The sequence below is a fragment of the Opisthocomus hoazin genome, chromosome 2 (genome assembly GCF_030867145.1).
Source record: "Opisthocomus hoazin isolate bOpiHoa1 chromosome 2, bOpiHoa1.hap1, whole genome shotgun sequence".
NCBI lineage: Eukaryota > Metazoa > Chordata > Aves > Opisthocomiformes > Opisthocomidae > Opisthocomus > Opisthocomus hoazin.
In genome coordinates this window covers 18,518,562-18,540,967 of record NC_134415.1, presented here as the reverse complement: position 1 = coordinate 18,540,967, position 22,406 = coordinate 18,518,562, and the positions used below count along the sequence as shown (strand labels likewise).

General features: G+C 36.5%; 1 protein-coding gene across 1 annotated transcript in view; it reads right to left on the bottom strand.

The window, feature by feature from the left end:
- Positions 1-22,406, bottom strand: part of DNAH8 (dynein axonemal heavy chain 8) — a 130,823-nt gene that overhangs the window by 105,467 nt on the left and 2,950 nt on the right. Inside the window, 15 exon segments of the mRNA XM_075444284.1 lie at positions 1,341-1,445; positions 2,541-2,672; positions 3,444-3,560; positions 6,025-6,141; positions 9,905-9,972; positions 12,571-12,750; positions 14,029-14,061; positions 14,064-14,160; positions 15,479-15,598; positions 17,774-17,873; positions 18,332-18,408; positions 18,968-19,119; positions 19,122-19,161; positions 20,108-20,254; positions 21,850-21,951. Coding sequence (XP_075300399.1) covers positions 1,341-1,445; positions 2,541-2,672; positions 3,444-3,560; positions 6,025-6,141; positions 9,905-9,972; positions 12,571-12,750; positions 14,029-14,061; positions 14,064-14,160; positions 15,479-15,598; positions 17,774-17,873; positions 18,332-18,408; positions 18,968-19,119; positions 19,122-19,161; positions 20,108-20,254; positions 21,850-21,951 — 1,587 coding nt within the window.

The following is a 22,406-nucleotide window of genomic DNA, read 5'->3' as shown; positions in this document are numbered from 1 at the left end:
GGGGGATGAAGGGATTGAGAGCAGCCCTGCCGAGAAGGATTTGGGGGTGCTGGTGGATGAAAAGCTGGACATGAGCCGGCAATGTGCGCTTGCAGCCCTGAAGGACAACCATATCCTGGACTGCATCAAAAGAAGCATGGCCAGCAGATGATTCTGCCGCTCTACTCCGCTCTAGTGAGACCTCACCTGGAGCCCTGCATCCAGCTCTGGAGCCCTTAGCACAAGAAGGACATGAACCTGTTGAAGCGGGTCCAGAGGAGGACCACAAAAGTGATCCAAGGGATGGAGCTCCTCTCCTATGAGGACAGGCTGAGAGAGTTGGGGTTATTCAGCCTGGAGAAGAGAAGGCTCCAGGAAGACCTTATTGTGGCCTTTCACTGCTTAAAGGGGGCTTATAAGAAAGTTGAGGACAGACTTCTTAGCAGGGCCTGTGGTGATAGGACAAGGGATACCGGTGTTAAACCAAAAGAGGGTAGATTTAGACTAGCTAGAATAAGAAATTCTTTATGATGCGGGTGGTGAAACACTGGAACAGGTTTCCCAGAGAGGTGGTAGATGCTCTGTCCCTGGAAGCATTCAGGGTCAGGTTGGACGGGGCTCTGAGCAACCTGCTCTAGTTGAAGATGTCCCTGCTCACCGCATGGGGGTTTGGACTACATGACCTTTAAGGGTCCCTTCCAACCCAAAGCATTCTATGATTCTATGATTGAAAAACCCCACCGTGAATTATCCAAGAATATTGGTGCATATATACCCTTTTCAAAGAAGAGACAAATATAGTAAAATCTGACTGTACTGGATTAAGAAGCACATAGAAATACAGCAAGGTGTAATTATCACTAGCACAAAACAGAATGCAACCTTGTAACACTATTGCATTTGTCCTTGCAATTTTGTGAGTCCTTGTTCTCCTACTGCCCTTCTCTGCTGAATACAAAGAGGTTGTATTCTTGAAGGAAAAAGTACAAAGGTGATCTTTTCTCGGTGAAGTAGGAAAAGGATAGAAAGTATGACTGTTTCTGCCCACTCAAGAAGGAAAGCTCGTGTTACAGCTTAGGCACAATATTCTCTCCAAACTTTTACACTTACCACTAACATATTGAGCATTTTTTTCATAAAGGTGATAACTGCAACAACATGGAATATATTTTTGAAAGCTCAAATCCATCTTAAACTCACTTTGTAGGGAAGCTATTTCACCATTTTTACAGGACGCTTGATATTTTCTATGTGATATCTTTCTGTACCACTAATAACCAGCTACCAAAACTCAAGACATTGTTTACTAATCTGATCTATCTACTATCTCTGGAAAAAATTTCCTTCTTATCACAAAATACCTTTTTAAACTCTTCTTTATCACTGCCCTTGCTATTATCACCACAAAGAGCTGCAGAAGTATTCTTTTCTCTCTCCTCTTCATTATTTCCAAAGACTACATGTTTCTCTTTTACTGCAAATTTAAAAAAATATGGATTTTTTGTTAACTGAACATTGTGTTCTGCTTTGAAGCATGATGTCCACCCTCTTCTCAGGCAAAACAATACTACTATTTATTTTAGTACTACCTGGATCAGGTAATTGGTATTATTTCACACCAGGAATCTGGTTAAGAGCCCAGCTATAAGCCTCAGCCTAACAAACACTATGCACTACAAATATGTTATTAAAGATAGGTAGGCAGATATGGATATATCAGCTGGAAATGGCAAAAAAATAAATCAATATAAATAATTTCACAAAATACAGACAAGTATCTTTTCATTAGGTTTTACTGTTTGCATCATATTGAACTTCCTGGAGTATTGATCCAGACCATGCCTCTATACCTGCAGGAAACTGAACCCAGAAGAAAAAAAATCTGTGTAAGGAGCTCCATTACTGAGTAAACCTCAAAATACATTTTTCCTTACAACAGAATACTTTCTGCCAGTTAGAAACTAATTCTCTTCTAATGGTACAGGACCTCCTAAAATCTTTGTAACATACCCCAGAGCAGTGGGAACCAGCCATATTGATCACCTGTAAGCCTCATACATTAGCAGTTGATAGTAAATTGACTACTAATTTAAACTGACCAGCCATTAAAACACTGGTATTTGAGATACAACTCTCATGAGACAGAAAAGTTACAAAGAGAGGAGCAATACCAAATACCTGATATAGCTGAGAGGAACACTGTATTTCACTTATGGAGGATAAATAAATAAATAAATAAATAAATCATAATTCATGGCTAAGACAAACGGAACCATAATGTTCTTCTTCTAGAGCAAACACCTTGGTAATCTAAACAGAAGGACAGAGTTTAATTATAGAAATTCCACCAATATTGAATTACCTCTGTATTTCATAGACTAGTGGTTTAGTTTAACAGTGGTAAATGAAGGCAGAACTGAGACAGATGAAAGTGTAGTGGGAGGGAGGAGTCTGAAGAAAATCAGCTAAAACAATTCCATTATGACACGTACAAGCTAAATCTACAGAACTAGAGACAGAAATTTTTGTTTAAATAATCAACGTTATCTACCTGGTAATACATGTTTTTCTGAGGTTTTCTTAGAATATTTAATTTCATCATTCTCTTCAAATACAGATATTAGTTCTTGAACAGCATCTTCAATGAGCATGCTTTTGTAGTTTAATAACTCAGCACATTCTTTAGTGTAAGTCTGTTAAATAAAAATATCAATGAATTATCTTAGTATCACTAATTATCTTATTACTGTTCCTCTTCACGGAGAACCAAAACATTTCTCTGAACATTGCATTCTTCAGACAAGTTATTCCAATGAAACAGCAACATTTTTAGAAGAAAACTGAGAAACAAAAGCCAAAATCTTTATTCAAAATCATAAAAATCTTCTGTTATATTATCACTATGCGTTTTTTTTTTCCATTTTTCCATTTTTGAAATGCATTGGTATTTTTAAGGGCCAGAAGAAAACCTTCAATATTGAAAGGAGTTCACAGTCTGAATCTGAAATTACCCAAATACTCTTCCAACTATCCTTAACAATTTTATTTACTTGCACTAATTAACTAACTAAGTACATTTTTAAGAAAACATTTCAAGAAAAGTTTCAAATTCTCAAATATAGTTGTTGGTAAGTATCTTTTGCCTTCACCTTTAAAAAAACAGATTAGAAAAAATAGGAAAAATAAAAGACTGCACATGTCTGAGGATCTTCATACAAAAATAATCTCATTTAATTGTGAAGCAATTAAATAAACATTTATCTATGAAACAGATACAGCTTAAGTGTCTCAAATACCTAAGAACAAATGCATCTTCATAAAAAAAAAATTATTAGAATATTTTGTTTAAAAGTTCTGTATTTCTACAGTGAGAAGAATTATTTTCTAGTTTTATATTAATGTACCAAGGCATTGTTTCTATAATGCTCAAGAATTCAAGTTCAAAGTTGTAAAGTGGCACACACCTCATTGCAGGTCAGTATATTCTCTACTTTCATAGGACCATCTGGTAAGACAATTAAAAGTGTATTTGATATTTCTTTTAATATTAAATCAATCTGCACTTCACTTAAATCACTAACCTGAAAAGAGAAAATCATATTAATACTGTACATTTATCTTTAAAGCATAATATTTTATTTTAGAGAGTTCTGACAGCTATATACAGTGTTTTCCAGAAAAATTAAAACTGTATCTCTACCCTTCGAAAATGTAAGAACCCTACATAGTAGAAAATCCTCTAAGAAAGTGAATCATTAGAGAAAAAAAACGTGGAGTAAAACCACCAACGCAAAAGACCTCAAGATGAAGAGAAGCAGAGAAAAAAGGAAGCACAGCAGCACCTCGTGAGTTATGGTGACTTAGGGGATATTTACAATGGCTAAATATAGTCTGCTTTTACTATTAATTATCCTCTTTCTCTATTATGTCCAGAGGGAATTTAGCAAGACAAGCACCCTAAAAAAAATTTAGTCTTTGTTAACATGTTCTATTGCAGACAATCTGGAATATGAACAATGAAAGAACAGATGTAAATCTGGTAACTATACAGTTACTATTGCTGGAGAAAACAAGAACTGGATCACTAAGAGTGTATGTATTTAAATCCTGCACAAAGAGATAACACAATTCTAAAAAGATTAGTAGTGGGCACAATTTCATTTCAAGCAGTCTTCTAAAAACAAAGAGACACATGAATGCTTGAGAAAGTGAAATCTTTAGAGGAATTTGGGGCTTCCACATAATTCTTCACAGATTTCTGGTTATCAACACCATATTTTAAAATTAACTGTGGAATTGATTCACAGACTCTACAAGCCAGGACTACTTCTGCATCATAACAGCAATGATCTAATTTTTGAATGAGCTTCTTTTGACAGTTCAAAGAGCTGTCCAGTCTCGGAGATTAGGTGAATGAGTGATAATGGAAAGAATTATCTCCTATGCCTTGAGAACCTCATCAGAAAGTTGTCCCAAGACTAAAAGTAGCTTCCTTAAAATTGTTTTTCTTCTGTCCTGAAAGCTGAGGAACTGATGGAATAGAAGAGAACTCTTGCTTCATGGTGTTATCCATGCTAGACTCCTGAAGGGTCCTTGCTGTTTTAACAGCAGTTTTAGGCAGATAGGCAGCAATAGTAAGTCAGACCCCAGATCATTCCAGTTATGCAGGATACACTGCTGCAGGATTAAATAAAATAAAGTAATAAAACAAGCTATGTTAATATAAGATGATTAGATTCTTGCTCATGATCTTACTGTCCATGACTCTCACTGCAAGGCAAAGGGGTGGCTGCTGTAACTTACTTGATGGTTTAGTCTGCAGTCCTTCTCCTTTTTTACTCAACATAGCTTCCCACTGGGTTTTTGATTCTAAATTACAGCATTATTAGCATTCAGTCAACTATAGTGAAGTGGCTTTGTCATGGCAGAATCCAGTTAAAACTGACTTCTGTCCAATGTTTAATTTTTTACCTGAAATATTCTGCATCTGTGATATCCCATCTTGTTTGTCACAGTATCACTCATGCTTCTGTTTTACATCACTTTTGCTCTATTTATTTATAATTTACCTTTACAGTCATCAAGTGTCTAACCAAGTTTACATCTTTTTGTATTGAAATTGGAGGGGCAAGAAAGTCAGAAATGTACACAACCTACACATTTAAGGAAAATAGAGTGTATCTACAAAAGACATGGTTATTTCAGATATACTCAGGCTCAGAGAACAATATTTTCTTCAGCGTTGAGTTTCATGGAAAACAGAGCACTTGATCATAATTATGTATTTCTGCCAAACAGAAAAAGAAGTGGATACACCCCACCAGTGACTAACAATCTCCTACAACAGAACACAAAATTTATGATATTGGTAACAGAGATCATAGCCATGGAGTTCAACCACGAAGCCAGAACTATGATCTGACTATCAAGGTAAAGTCTCAAGAAGAAAAAGAACCAATACAGGTTGGACCTGTTAATGCAATCAAAAGATTTCAGAAATTATGTGGGAAACACGAAGAGAGGAAAAAAGCACAGAATCAATCAGCATGCAGAGAACTGTGAGAGAAAAAAATGCTCCACTTCATTATTTTATAGACTGCAGAAAGAGGAGACAGTTTCACAGCATGCCTGCTATGAATACTGTTATTGCTAAAAAGTTTTCCACTGGACAATGTTTACATGGAGGTATCTCGTGTGCAACTGCACTCACAGACAAGCACTCAAAGAGAAGCAGAGGTTGACTCTGAAAATCAGAGTGGTAGTCACAGAATCTGAGGACAACAAGTGGAAATATATTCTATTGCAAGAATGAAGGCAAAGATGAAACATTTGATGTTTGTTTTTCTCTCCAATAGTGGGAGAGAATCATTGAGTATATAAAAAAAAAAAAAAGAAAATACTTTAGTAAGTAATAAGCAAAGAAAATTTCTATGTATTTCAAATGGTACAAAAATAAGTACAGATTAATTTCCAATATGAAGAGCAGTGTACTGGAAATAATTTCTCTAAACTGTCATTTCATTTGTATAGTGACCAAGTGTATACCTTTTTCAAAAACCATTTAAACATACACAGAAATTGATCAGCTTCTTCAAAGAAACTTTCCAGTGTCACAGATGACCAAGTCAACTTGGTAAGTCCTTGCCTCAACACAGCTTCCATCTAAGCATAAAAATACAATTATATAGATTTAAAAAAAAAAGAATCATGATTTAAAACAAATGCCATTATTATCAAATCACTAATGTCACTGATGAAAGCACGAGTTGTGTCTATGTTTTGCAAGGAAGTTTACAATTTTTCCATGAAGACATTAAAAAAAAATTATGCAATATAGGGGAAGGGGAGTGTAGTGCGTACTATAGCCTCTATCCACAACTGTCAAGTGTACATGCTCAGCAAAGATCTTCCCCTTTCTGTTCTCCTGGATAGTGTCTTTTAGTGGTTCCCACTAGTTCCTAAAATTAAAATCAAGTCCACAATTTATCTTACAATTTGTCCTTTAGCAAATATCTTGATCACCCTCAACAGCACAATTACTTGTCTTTCAACCTCACGTATCCATCTAATGCCATTTTTCATTTGTCCCTTTTTGAATCACACTGATCCTCTCCAAATTTTTTTATAGCCTTGACGCTAATTTAAAAAATCCTCTCTTCCCTATGATTTCCCTTACTGAATTCTTGGTTCTCCATAGTCTGTTTTGTCTGGATTTGTCACTACCAAGATGTTCAGCATGTAGCTGCAATCAGCTCATTTCCCTGTCACTATATGATCCACACCAAGGTCCTTCCTTCATTGCAGAATCTGTACCTTTGAAGGAGATGAGTCTTTGAGGAAAACGGAAATTTTGTACTACCACCAGGCTAGGAAAATCAGCCTTTCCAGACTCACTCAGAGATCCCCTGAAATTTTTGCCTTGCACTCCAAAACTTTGCACTGATTTCCCAGCATACAGTCATCACAATTTTAAATTTTGCCATCCCCATCATCCTTGAAATGACAGAATTTTAATTTTTCTTAATTGCTGAAAGACTTTGAACTGATTCCACTCATATTTAATTTTAAATAGCCACCTATCTTATCTGCTCTTTCATCTTGACTTTTATCAAGTCACTGCCTGGACTTCACCCACTCTCTTCATCCTAATGCTTCTTTTTGATATGTCCATATCACAGATAAAACAACAAATTCAGCTCAGATAGACACACAGCTATTTGTAAATACAGCCATTACTGTCACCTTAGTATATATGTTTTTGGGGAATATATTTAACTCCGCAATGCTGGGATAGTAACAGTAACCAACGCAGCCAATCTGGAAACAGGTTAAGGCTCTACATGGGTTGTTGTCAATTTATGACACCAACATAGCCATAGGTTAGATCTGCTCATTCCATCTTTAGATTTCTGTTTTCCTCTCTTCTTCCTATACACCGAAGACTTCTCTTCCTTCTTCAAAAAACATTTTCATCTTCTGTTGTTCGTACGATACTCATCCTTCTCTTTTGCCAGTTGTTTCCTCTAAAATAGAGTTTATGATTCCCTCTACTATATAAACATGTTTACAGTAGTATCACTGAAGTGAAGACTACCATCACTTTCTCTCTTTGTCTTTTATTATTTAACTCCTAAGAGCAAGGACAAGTTTTTTGTTTCTCACACTTCGTCACATGCCAACTATGTAGTTACACAAATTTATGCAAACTCAGCAACCTTCTGATGTTCTTATTTACAATCAAAAAGGGAAGAGTTACTTAGAACAACCACATACATACACTTGCAAGTGTCTGGCAAAACAAAATGGCTTGTAGGATAGACATTCTGCATCTCCAGTAAAAGAGTACCTCTAGTGTAGTATATAACCCTTCTACATGACTAAAGAGACTGACTCAATTCACAAGGCTAATCATTCTCTCCAAGAATTCTCTTAATTAAAAAAACCCAAAACCTCCTCATAAAATTATAGGGTTACATCCAAAAAGCAACTTAATATCTATCCCTGCCCATCAGCATCCCTTGATTCTACTGCACCTTGAAAAGGCAAGAACATATTTTCAAGAAAAGAATTTTTAAAAAATGGCAGGCTAATGTATGCAAATACTTATGGTAAGGAATATAATTTTAATTCTTTAACACAGTTCTGTTTAGACATTTCCAAATGATACACTCCGTGATACAAATTTTTGCAACACTTACCTACGTTATCTATTATTCCTCTGAAGGCAGTTTAAACTCTTATGTTAGAGCATGAAGGGAAAAGCATGCCGGCCACACCATCTAATGCATACAATAATGTTATCTGCAGCTGTTCACTCTTCAGCTGCTGTTAGGAGCACTTTCCTCCTAACTGGGCAGTTGCCTCTGGTGACTGAGTCACCTACCCACTGAGTAAGAGCGGAGTTATCTTTCATGTTACCCAAAGGCTAGTAGTTTAGATAGGAAGAAAAACATTATATAGCATACTGCATTTTTAACTTACATGGCTTCCATAATTTTACTGAAGATTCATGACATTAAGTGGTGTTTCCCCTCTTTTCTCTAAAGCATTGGATCTCAGATTTGCAAGAAATTGCAGCTTTCGTCTTCCTGAAAAGAAGTTTTACTTCTGGTTTATTTATAAGTTTAGAGTCGTAGTGTAGAAACAGGGTCATTACAATGTACTACCTGTTAGAATATTTGTCATTCTTATTTTGTGCTGATTTTTTAATATGCATAAGGCTAAAAACTAGGTAATTATTTAGTGCTTCTGGGTGTCTTGATACAGTTGTGTACTTACACAGAGGAAGAACAGAGTAGCTTAGTGGGGTATGACTCAACTGCTGATAAATTTTTTAACTGAGGCATCAGAAAGCTCTTAAGCCTGAAGCCTTGTGTTTTTAGGATAGAGCTCAGGTATTCCTCTTCTTGAGTTCCATGCATTAGAAACACAAAGGAACAAAAACATTCCTGGTAAACAAAGTGAGGAAGGGAATCAAACCACTTTTGGCAGATTTTCATTCTCTTTTAATAGTATTTTTTATATCTTGAACCTAGAAAATGGACAAGGCTAATTAACTACTGCATTACTCATTCCTGACTTTCAAAATAGCTGCAGAAAGCTAAAATCAACTTAAAGCTCCCATAACATTAGCTAGGAACTACTCTGGTATATACATACTGAAAGATTAGGCAAGTTAAAGCCACCTAGTTTCCCCTCATTTTGCAATTGCATTATTTGGTCCTTGTATGGAACAGGGAAGGGGGATTGAATCTGCATTCTAAAGGAAAAAAACCAAAAGCGGAAGAGGAGACTCAGTCTTGACATATCAACCCATAAAGTGGTATGAAACAGTATAATATGTCAATATGGCTTTGAAGTACAAGTGAAAAATAAGCAATCAAAATGGTATATATATTCAGACAGTAAGGAGGAGGAGGCAGGAAAGATCTGCTCATAAGAAGAGGAAGACTGTAGAGATCTATGCCTTTGAGAAACAGATGTGTGGTCTGATTTCGTCTCTCATTCAAAACAGAAATGGAAGTTTTCCTAAGTACATGGAGAAAAAGTCATCCAGAGAACTATGTTTTACAACATACCAAAATGAGCTAGCACATTATATGCTACAGAAACACTCAGTGATTTGTCATGGAACTCTCCGCCACTTCCAAGTAACTACGTGAATTACTCTTTACTTTTTAGACAGCTTTCCAACTGTCCTTTATGGTGTAATATTAAAAACTTGATGGAAAACACAACATTTGCAGCTGAGGAATTCCCTTTCCAATGAAGTACTGCTCTTCTTTTCTGAGAATATCTGCATGTGAAAAAGAGTTGGTTACTCTCTTGTGTAGTTGATGTTAGGAGACTAATCTGTTTGGATAATGAGGACGTGCTGACAATTACTAATTAACCTGAGCCACAAGAGTTTCTCTTTGACATCTACCTTATTGCTCACAGCCTGTTCCAAAGCAGTGAAACACATATAAAACACAAGGATTCCTTGGATGGGATCTGTGGGCCAAAACAAACATTCGGACAAAACTGAATCCACATTTGACAAAAATTAGAGTCAAGACAAGACAAGAGTAAAGCCTGAGGTTAGACTTATTAAATTTGAGTAAATCCTAGCATTGTCATAAGATAGTTTAACCTGCTAACTCAAAAAAAGAAAAGAAAACTAAACTGTCTGGCCCAATTAAGAATAGGTTTTTCTTCCCAGTTAGTAGCTAATTAACAGAAAAGCATTTCAGGTGACTTAAAAATCTTCAGATGACTACCCAGGTTGAAAAAAATTGTAACAGGAAAATCAAAAAGTGGGGTAAAGGGGAGGGTCTGTGGAATAATTCATCAAGTCAAGATAGAGGTCGCAGTACTTCTCAGATACATATGCTTACTCTCTAGAGGATGTGTCTGGGATACGGTGGACTGAGATTCAGAGCCCCTTTCCTCCCAGTCCACAACTGGCTATTTTTGTACCTCTTGATTTTCAGATTTATGTCCAAAACATTTGTTTATCTTATTTGTTTATCCCGCTCATGAGCGAGACCGGCAAACTGCTAACAGCAGATGAGGAGAAAGCTGAGGTACTCAACTTTTTTGCCTCAGTCTTCACTGGCAACCTCTCTCCTCACCCCTCCCAAGTCGATGGATGGCATGAAGGAGACCAGGAGGGTAAAATCCCTCCAGCTGTAAGTGAAGACCAGGTTCGGGACATCCTGAAGAACCTAAACGTACAGAAGTCCATGGGACCTGATAAGATGCATCCCAGAGTCCTGAGGGAACTGGCTGACGTAGTTGCCAAGGCACTCTCCACGATATTTGAAAAGTCATGGCAGTCAGGGGAAGTCCCCAGTGACTGGAAAAAGGGAAACATTGTGCCCCTTTTCAAAAAGGGTAGAAAGGAAGACCCTGGCAACTACCGACCTGTCAGCCTCACCTCTGTGCCTGGGAAGATCATGGAACAGATCCTCCTAGAAGATATGCTAAGGCACATGGAGGCCAGGGAGGTGATTCGAGACAGCCAGCATGGCTTCACCAAGGGCAAGTCCTGCCTCACCAACATAGTGGCTTTCTATGATGGTGTAACAACAAGGGTGGACATGGGAAAACCAATGGACGTCATCTATCTGGATTTTTGTAAAGCCTTTGACAAGGTCCCCCACAACATCCTTCTCTCTACATTGGAGAGCCATGGATTTGACGGGTGGACCATTCGGTGGATAACGAATGGGTTGGATGGTCGCAGCCAAAGGATAGTGGTCAACGGCTCAATGTCCAGATGGAGACCAGTGACGAGTGGAGTCCCTCAGGGGTCCGTACTGGGACCGGTGCTGTTCAATATATTTATCAATGACATGGACAGTGACATCGAGTGTACCCTCAGCAAGTTTGCAGATGACACCAAGCTGAGTGGTACGGTTGAGACACCAAAAGGACAGGATGCCATCCAGAGGGACTTGGACAAGCTGGAGAGGTGGGCCTGTGTGAACCTCATGAGGTTCAACAAGTCCAAGTGCAAGGTCCTACACCTGGGTCAGGGTAATCCGCGCTATCAGTAGAGGCTGGGGGATGAAAGGATCGAGAGCAGCTCTGCTGAGAGGGACTTGGGGGTACTGATAGACGAAAGGCTGGACATGAGCTGGCAATGTGCTCTGGCAGCCCAGAGGGCCAACCGTGTCCTGGGCTGCATCAAGAGAAGCGTGGCCAGCAGAGTAGGTTTAGGCTGGATATAAGGAAGAAATTCTTTACAATGAGGGTCGTGAAACACTGGAACGGGTTGCCCAGAGAGGTAGTGGAGGCCCCATCCCTGGAAACATTCCAGACCAGGTTGGACAGGGCTCTGAGCAACCTGATCTAGTTACCGGTGTCCCTGCTCGCTGCAGGGGGATTGGACTAGATGACCTCTAGGGGTCCCTTCCAACCCAAAATTTTCTATGATTCTATGATTCATGCAACACATTCCTAGTCTTTATGCACAAAGCCAAAGTATCATCATTCTCTAGAGCTAAAGACAGCTGAAGCTTTAGTGACTGTAACTTGCAATACCCTCTTGAAACCGAGTATCATATGCTTTAGATAATTAAATTCATATATAAATTCAGTTTTAAAAGATCCTCTTGTCTTATGCCTTACACACACAAATCTTGTATGGTACACCTCATCCCCAAGATACAAGCTTTTCTAAATACTACAACAAGTATCAGGTATCTGCAAAATTGCTGATGTTTTTGTGGCTCATTGTATCTTCCAATCCAGAAGAATTCCAATCTATGCTTCTCAAAAAATCTGTAAAACTGCATTTTACTGCTTTTCAGAGAGTGAACATATTTTGGATAGCTCTAATTATTTCATCACCAGAATATATTTACCATACCACAGAGTATGAGAAATACATATGCTTATATTTAAGTATATACTACCCTACAGAGAAGTTCGTACAGGTTTTTCAAATGAGATCCTCTATGTCCACCTGTACATTCCATGAATTTACCTTAAACCACCTCATACCCAGCTTTAATCTTTCTTTTACCATAGAAATTTTTTTATGCTTAATCAGATGTTCTTTATTTTAAACAGCATTCATGATAATTCTTAAGTTTACCTCTAAACGCAACTTGTTTGACTTCAGGTTATTTTCTATTTTTACTATCTTTTTTGCTTGCTCTGGTACTTCCAGACCCAACTTGATCATACATTTGGTCTCTCAGACAATCTCTGGAATCTGGGGATCAAAGTTAACCAGGAACTTCCCAGTTTTAGGATGACATGCAAATATTGTGGCTTGCAAGGCTGTAAAGACATTAATATATTGGTTTCTAAGAAAAACATATAGTTTCTGTTACATAAATTATTAAGGAACACAGATTTCTAATATTAATTCATGTTGATATCATGGTTTAACCTAGCAGCTGCCAACTAGGGCCATGCAGCTGCTCACTTGTTCCTCCATCCCTCAACGGGATGGGAGAAGGATGGACAAAAAAATAAAACTCGTGGATTGAGATAGAGACAGTTTAATAAGTCAACACATAAAGCAGTAATAATAATAAAAACAAAAAAAGTCCTTGATTTCTCAGCAACAACTAAAAACATCAGTGTGTTATCAACTTTCTTCTCATACTAAATCCAAAACACAGCAGACACTGGGAAAAAATTAACTCTATCCCAATTGAAACCAGGACAAGTGATTAAGTATGTATGCTTACTTGTGAAAACTTCACATTTTCAGTTGAAGAAAGTATACAACTGACTTTCACCATATTAGCTTTCTGCCATATATAATCTTTCTGTTTGTAAGGTGAACAAGCATCAGACCCAGGTTTATTTGTGGCCTATTTTTTCTCAGCTGAAGTTAGAAAATTATGAAATTCATTTTCTAAGGAGCTGGAAACACAATACTTCTATGAGATACTCAGTACCTTACAGCAATTTGTTAATCCAGAGGATGAATGCTTACATAGGGATATTGCAAAAATCCAAAACAAAACAAAAGCCCAAACAGCAACACAAAAATTTCTGTTGACTGTGTGATGACAAGATTTTATTCTACTAGATCTATTCCTAGTTTTGAAGCCCGCAGAGTGTCTACAACTTACATGAAAAATCAACTAAAAAAAAGGGGGTTTTTAACTTCAATTGTCATTAATCTTAAAATGATGAAGCTTGATTATCAAACAATTTTTCTAGGCATAAAGTAATACTTGGCCTGAGAGGGAGTAGGATAATACAACTGTATAAATTGTTACAGTGGAAAGAAAATAGCAAGAATTATTAAATGGTATATGTAAAGAATCTGAATACAAAAATGAAAAACTGTATGCCTTAAGTTTGTTTCACTACTGTTTCCAGTCATTTGTCAAACAGTGTGCCAAATCTGCAATCAAAACCAAGTTTCAAGGTCAGTAAGGGTCAAAGATTTGTATTATTGGGCCTGCTTATTTGACCATGATTAATTTGAACATTTCAAGGGTAAATGAGGCTTAAAAAATTATCTGATTTGTTTTGTGTCAACTTAGCACTCAATAACAGTTTAAAAAAGAAAACACAATTACATAATTGATTACTTACGGTATTGTAATTGTGAAATTTCCTTCATCCATCATGATAGACTACCTCAAATTTCACCAATACATAGGCAATTCTGTTGTATAATCGAACAACATCTTTATCTTCTGGACTTGCCAAGATATTTGACTTTTTCTATTAAAACACAATACATTCAAATTAAAATCATATCAAAAGAAAACCACACTATTTGTGTTTTTCTCAATGTAACTATTGACCATACATTACATAAGTTAATATTACAGATTATACTTACAGAGTTCTTAAAAACTGTATAAAGTATTTATGATTCAAATTTATAGGGTGATAAAGTCAGTAAGAACTTGTTAGTAATAAATACTAAACATTTAACATATGTAAGAGCAATTACTTTATTCTGTGGTGATAAACACCTGTAATTCTCAGTGAAATGGATGCTCAGTTCTATTCGAAATGGAACAGTAACTAAAAATTGATTTTTAAAAAAATCTCCTTTTTTAATCAGTAATGATATTTATGTTTCTTTTCTTTGGAGCAGATTTAGGTGATCATTATTTCTATCCGACAGAAACAGGTGAAAACTTCCTTCACATAGAAGCTAACTTGGCAGGACACCCTAGATACTCTGTATGAGAATCACTCCAACATTTCAAGAAATATTATTGCTATAGCAGTTCCTCATATAGTGAGATCCTGACTATTCCAATGAAGAAAGGAAATCCAATACCGTGAAATTCCTACGGGTGATAATTGTCAAAGCTTATGTGGCTGGTACCAACCTTCAGCTGTATGTTTAGTGGTACAGAAAATGTAGAATTGGTAAGTTTAGTAATGGAATTCCCTGTTCCCAGAGTAGTTCAAAGATCATCTGCAGTGAAACTGGTGACCAGATTCTCAGTTACAGTACTGCAGCTACTGTATGGGTCCTTCTAATAAACTTGCTTTTTCAGTGGTACCAGAACATACAGACCAGACTATTTCAGGATGTCAGGCACTCCACATTTATGCCTTTAGCTACTCCTAGCAACCATTTGGTAAAGAGACATGATTCTCCATCGAGAACCTTATGAGGCTGGAGGAACAGAAGAGTTGGGTACTCCATTAAAATACAGGACATGAGTCTTATATACAAGTCCCAGTCTGCTCCATTACAAAAACAAGAAAAACACCACTGGTTGGAATGGTGAAATACTTCTTTGGTCAATATGAAGACAAATATACTAACTATTCAGTGCATATTTCCAGCTTGGGGTACTAGTTCAGTGGTAAGTCAAAGAAACACTACATCTTGGGTCTTACAACGGTCATTAATGCAGAGCATATTTTTTTTAACTAGATATCCACATACAAATAAGCAGGTTGCCTAACATATGAGAAGTGACATCATCATAGCCAGAAACATTATGGTCACTCCATTGAAGTAAGACAGTACACTGTTACACAAAACACCTAATTTTTCCTCGTATCAACTTACATGGAAATAGCTTATCAGTTCATTTATCCTCCTGAACAGCTGTCTGACCCAAAGTATCTTTCCTGCAACGGGTGGCATGTTTCGAGCAAGAGGAGGGTCATCTTTCTGAATTTTGTAAAGCTATGATATGAGCAATATTATTAAAAACATGGAGTAAAACAATCTGTTCAAATGTTTTAACTATTTTTCCTTTGGTACCACAATTTCTTCCTCCTTCCAGACAGATTAAATTTGTGTGGAGTCACACAACAGTTCATTGAGAGAAAAATGAGTTGCTTCCCCTACATGCTACTCTTCTGAGATGCACACATTCATACTTCTGTTGATATGTCTCCTGTCTTCAATATCTTACGCTGTCTCTCAGACATGCTTACTCTTGCCAGAACCCTGAGCACACCAAAAGCCACTGCAAACCTAGGAACTGAGCAGCCAGTATTCAAGGCCAAGCCTGATAGGTGCAGCGGTGTAACTTTGGAGCCATCTGCTGTGAAAGTAAGCTGTGTAAGGAAGTGTTGTGAGAACCCTTGTTGGGGCTTTTCCTCCTTTGCTTGGGAACTGCTGTCAGAAAAGGTCTAAGCTATATTGTTAACTGAGAGGTTTTACCTGAATAGAAATGTCAGCATTGTTCTTCAGACATATACACCTGACTAACAGATAACATTTCAGGAGTTGGACTTGATTATTTTTGTGGGTCCCTTCCAACTCAGGATAATCTATGATTCTGTAATATGTTTTCTTCTACTAACTTCTCATCAATACGCATGTACAGACCCCTGGGTACGTAGCCCATGCTTTTACCTGTGCCCAAGCTGAGAAAAAAAAAGAGAGGCTCTGCTCACTGAAAGGTTGAATTAAAGTCAAGAAAAGTTTGGCCTAAAATGATGACATACCAAATTTGCATTGACAAATTATTCAAGCACTTTAGAACAAGTATTGTAGTAGGAGCAACCTTTTATTAGAAATAACTTGCTAGGCAAAGATAAAAAGCAACCTCATAATATTTAATAAGTAGTTAGAGCTAGCCGGTATATTGGCGACATATTCTTCAAGAGAAGTAAGAGGAATATTTGAATCCACCCAACTTTAGGCATGCAAACTCATGCTGTGATAACACAAACAGCTGTACTGCTGAAGCAGACACCACTTTTCACCTACTGTCAAATCTTCTTACCCCTATACTATCTCCTGCACAGTGCCAACAACAGAAACTTAACTAGCTTCACAGTGAACTTGAGAGGATATGGGTGAAATCCCCTCAGAAAACATGTCTATTCTTTTGGCTAGGAAAAAGAAGCCAGGGCTGCGGTCAGTGATTTCTTAAGCAGGCCGTGCTGCTGAAAAAAATGTTCATCAAATTAGCCAATAATCTGAGGTTCAGGAAATGTTATGTACAGTGAGTAGACAGGGAAAGGGAAAGGACACTGTAGAGTAGTTCAGAGCAGCTATGCTAGGTTACAGTTTTAAGTCACTGTTTGGAGGAATCATTTCCTAATAAGTGCAGAGTTTACAGATACTTGGCTCCTCATGTAAACACGTGTAATTCATCAGACAAAATGTAAATATCTCTCAAAAATATTTGCATCAGTTCGGTTTTCCAGATTCCCTTAATGCTCATGGAAGAAAAATGGCCAAGGGAATTATTTAAATCTTCATGTTAACACGTAAAATAGATGAGATTAATTCACTCTAGAATACTTGTTTCATTCCTGAGTAGAAAGGGAGTATGGATGTCTAATTCTGATGCAGATGTTTATTTTGCAGACATATAAAGTCAGGTTAGATGAATTCCTCTCTAAATGTTTAAAGACAAGTGACACATGCTACAGTCATGGTACACCACAGAAATAATGGAAAATTACTTTCTAATGAACATAAATGCAATTTACCTACATTTTATATCTATTTTATACTGTCACAGCGTTAGAAAATAGCCATGTATAAATGCAAATTAACTGCAGAGGCCTCACACAAAAAAAAAACCAAAAAGGTATATGCACGTGATGTCCACAGGCACTAAAGAACATGCTTCTTTTTCTTTAATTAATGAAGGAGTAACAGAAAAGATTTTGGTTTAAAACTTCAAATTGTGACAACGCATTTGACCACAAGTGCATGTATATCATATTTGCCTACACACTAAGGTCTGTTTTCTGTAACAGGAAAATAGAAGTATGATATATTGACCACTGACAGTCAGTTAGTGACACAGGCAGAATAAATAAAAAATATTCATATTAAAATATTTGCTCTTATTTTAACACAATGTTTAAAATTTATTGCAAAGAAATTAAATACCTTTTTAGTAGCTTCAAGTTCTACTGCATAATGTTGAAGAATACAACCAACTGTGTGTACTATTTCTTCCTGAAGGCATGGCATTCTCAGATTTTGAAACCTGTATAAAAAATGAGTACCCAAAATGATATTTCTAATACAATTTTTTTTTTTTTTTGGCAGCGGTACATGAACATTATATAAAATGAAAGAAGCACAAATCTAGGAAACACTTCTGGATCTGGGAAATATTTTGCTCTGAGCAAGTTTAAGCAAGTTGAAAAGTTCTGCCCTGGTGGGGTTTTGTTGTTGCTGTTGCTGTTGTATTTTTTAGTTTTTTCCTTTAGTATACTCTTGTAGATATGATATAAACCGTAATGAAATTAAGAAACAGGAGAATATATTGATTCCCATAAGCAAGCTAAAATACATCTTTTACGATTATTATATTGTTCAGAATACCAATAATGAAAAATTCTTGACTAGGCACTTTGTTCTAAAATTACCTGTGTTATTTAAATTGTACTGATCGGTAATTTGAATTTACTTAAAAATATTTTAAAACATAATTGCCAATACCTTTGAAGTAACTGGAGTGCATGCTGTGAAGACAAAATTCTCCCAAAACAGGTACGCATAAATGTCTGTATCTGTACCTAAAGAATACATAATTTAGTATAATTTTTCTAGTCATGTAATAATATTTTGATGTCTGATAATTTTTTAATATACCAGCATTTGAAATTTTTACCACTTAAAGCACAAAATAGCATCCTTTGATGGTCTATGAACATAATCAATAAACAGCTAGTGTCAGTCAAGTAATCTCTTAAAATGCCAGACAATTTTAGAAAAGAGTCAAATCATGTACTAAAAACAGCTGCTGCCTTGTTCTGTCCAAAATCTAACCACGTGTCTCCAGGTTAAAAAAAGACCTTCATGTAGATCACTCTCTCAGGTCTCATAATTTTTGTCATTTTGGCTGCAGAGCGACTGATCTTCAGTGAGTACTGTATGAGATATTTTACAGCTTCCATTGGAAGGAGGAGGGAGAATAGAAAAAGCCTCCCTCCAGACAAACACAAACTATGCTCTTTGAAAGAAGAACAATGTAGCCTATTCACAGTCCAAAGTCTCACTGACATTCAGGGAGATACTGAGCAAGTACTGATGAGATTCTTCCCCAAGTAACTTATAGGTAGCAATGTTATTTACCTCTAAACCTTCAATTTTTGCCATGAAGTTCACAAAATCCACATCAAATTCTGTTTTTTGTGGATCAAGGATGTCATATTGTTTCTTCTTAACACTTTGGTAGATATTTTTGAATTTTACTGCCATAATATCTATCGCTTCGATGGTAGACTCAGTGAACAAAAAGTTTGTCCTACAGTTATCACCTCTGTAATCTGAAATACAAATATTATATTCATGCTCATAAATTATTTACTTCCTCTATAAACTAAAACCTGAGTAAAATAGAATAAGCAATAGCCACTCCTCTAACTACTGCATTCAGAAATGTGTTGCTTAGAGCTTCTACATCAAGTATCTTCAACAGAGCATGGTTAATTCAGTTTTCTACATCAGTTCTCACAACAACCCAATGCAAAGTAAAAACATCTTCATTTTTCGTGATGGTAAAGGGTTTTTTTTTTTTTATATTTGACTGTTAGATTCAATAGGGTAATAGGGAAAAAGAGTTAAAATATCACATACACATACTGATACTACAAAGAGATTTCACAGAATAAAAAAAAAGCCATACAGATTAGTGTATACAATGAATGATAAGGGAAAACATCAAATACTCACAGAATTCCTACTCTGTGATGACTGCCCCATTATCCTCTTATCCCCCTTCTGACCTTACTCTGCGCCAAGGAGCACCTATTATCTTTTCAACTCAAACTGTATGAATGCTAATTTTAAATCCTCTCATCAGGTTAACAGGCTAAATGTTATGACCACATCAAGCAGCAGAATCATCTGAAGAACTCTGTTTGGCAGTAACAGGAGTTTTTAATGCCTTAGGACACCATTAAAAAAGCAGAGGTGTGTTAATTTTCACATAATTTTAAACCTCCTGAAATAATGATCTAAGTCTAGATCAATCAGGTTGTTTCTCTCCACAATAACAGAGATAAATTCACAAATTCCGAAGGACATTGTGAGGTAATTGCCTAAAGTATTGGGATGACTTACTCTGTGGAAGTGCCTAATTTCTCTCAATAAAGAGTTACATACTCCTTCACAAGAAGATTAAGAGCATGCATGTTGACAAGTGTCCACCTTGTAAGCTGTTCTTTGAAGAAGCCTTTCTCTACCAATAATAACAGTACACAGTATACTCACTTTTTCTAATCTCCTGAAAAAAGCTTCAGATTTTCCAAAAATGTACGTTTCTGATATTTCAAATGTCTTTTCTCCTTGAGTTTTGAAAATCTCTTGCTTTGTTTCCTGAAAGCATTTCTGATATTCTTTCAATAGAAACATGCAGTCCTAAAAAGTGAAGGAATAAATACCATGCTCATTATACTATGCTTGTGGGTGAGAGACTGGAGAACTCAAAGCTACTGCCATTTCAAAGTGGTTGATTATCACTGAATCGACTTTCAGTCAACATGCAGTAATGGCTTACATATAGTGGTTTTCTTTCAGTATGTGTAGCAAATATTTGCAACATATGAACATACAACAGTACAGTACAGTGAAAGACTTAACACTGGAAAAAGTCACCAAAAAAAGAAAGTAAAATTTTAGTCCTTGTAAAAGTAAAGAGAGGTTTAGAGGCCAGCGAAGAACAGGTGATGACTTCTACTCTGAAGAATATTTTTGAATATTGAGAAAAGCCATTAGCTTAATTAAGAATGGTCAGACTGTCCTCTGGATAAGGACAGAATTTGGCATAACAGGGCTGTCTGTTTGGAACTCCCAGGGGACTTAACGAAAATTGGCTATACAAATAAATGTATGTTGACAAGTCTGAGTTCAAGTGAGCTTGAAGAATAATCTATCTTTCTCAGTTGATTATTTACTTAAAATACTAAGGCCTTATCAGATGTAAAAATTATGACTGGTGAGAAATGTAAAGTCTATAATCATTGGAATACAAAATCTTCTGTCAATTCTTGGAAAACAGAAAGCAAGTTTTATCACAATATTCTGGCAGTCATCAGACTGTCTGAATATATAGGTATATATAACAATTGGCTATGAAATACAGGAAATGAAAAAATGTCCTCATTGAAAGGAATGTTCAGATCTTCAAGAACGTACAGATACTAGAACAAAGACTGATCACCGTGATAACAAACTGAGCTTATATTTCTCTCATAGAATAATGAGGGCTTGTCAGCTGTAGAACAGCCACAAGATGACCTCAATGAAACAGACGAATTATCAGAATCGTACCATCCTGTCAGGTCAGGAGACATACGTTCAGTACATTTTCTTTTGTACCTCTGGACCTGATTTTTAAAGGACTACAAAATCTTATGCCTTTCGAGGTAAGACAGGAAGTCAGTAGCTGAGGTCTGGTAAAGGTGAAGGTGGAAATGAAGTCAGTATTGGCAACCAGTAATCCCTCAGATGGACGTATTTTGCCATGGCATATCGCACATGCTTAATTTGTTCTTAATGTGTCACCATCAGGTGAAGAAGAGGAAGACCCACTTAGCACTGCACTTTCATGGTGTGCCAAGGAAATCTGGGATTGGAAGGAGCTACTGTAAGAAATTGGGGGTCTGTTCAAACATCAGGTTCCCCATGGCAGAGGGAGATGGTACTGTATCAGATACCCTCAAGAGGGAAGAATGTGGATTATGCAGGATGACAAAATTCCTTGGTCACACATATGGTGAAGATACCAATTCCAAGGTCAGTGATAGATCACCTTGATAAAGATGAGGCCATTCTAGTACCAACAAATGCCACTTTGTTGAAGACAGGAAATGGAAAAACACTCAAAACATCATGAAATAAAAACAGTAAAGAGATGTGACGTACTTGATACATATTGATATGGACTTCCTCGTGCAAATCAATAGGTAATCAACCAGTTTGACAGGTAAATAATAAAATACCAAAATACAAACCTTAATTTTTCCAATGACTGTTGATGTGTTCTGCTCCCAGACACGAGACAAGCCACCATCTGTAATATATGCTCTACATGTTGTAACCATTTGATTTGTAACCTAGTGCAAACAAATGAAAACAAGTAGGTCTCAAGCTTATAAGGAAATTCGCCTTGTTTTGCAAAATCTAACAAAATTCCTACCTGCATGTATTAGTACTATCAGAGTTTGGATACATTTCACCAGTAAGAATAATAGCGGCTAAATAATATATGTAATATACATGACAAACACCCTATAAAAAGTCTTAAAACACTCCCAGAAATGTACCTAGTTCCCAGGAAGTATTTGTAAGTACTAGAAGTCCAGCAATACATATGCATTAACATAGATTATCACGAACCATAACTCAAGAACAAAGAGAAGATATTTAACTTTAACTATTCTTCACTTATGTTATCATCTTTACACTTTGTAGTGTGTGCATCCTTATTTAAAAAATTAAAGAATTTTCTGTCCTAGCAGTATGTCTTTACCTTGGTCTCCCATGGCTATAAAAAGCACAGAACATGCTT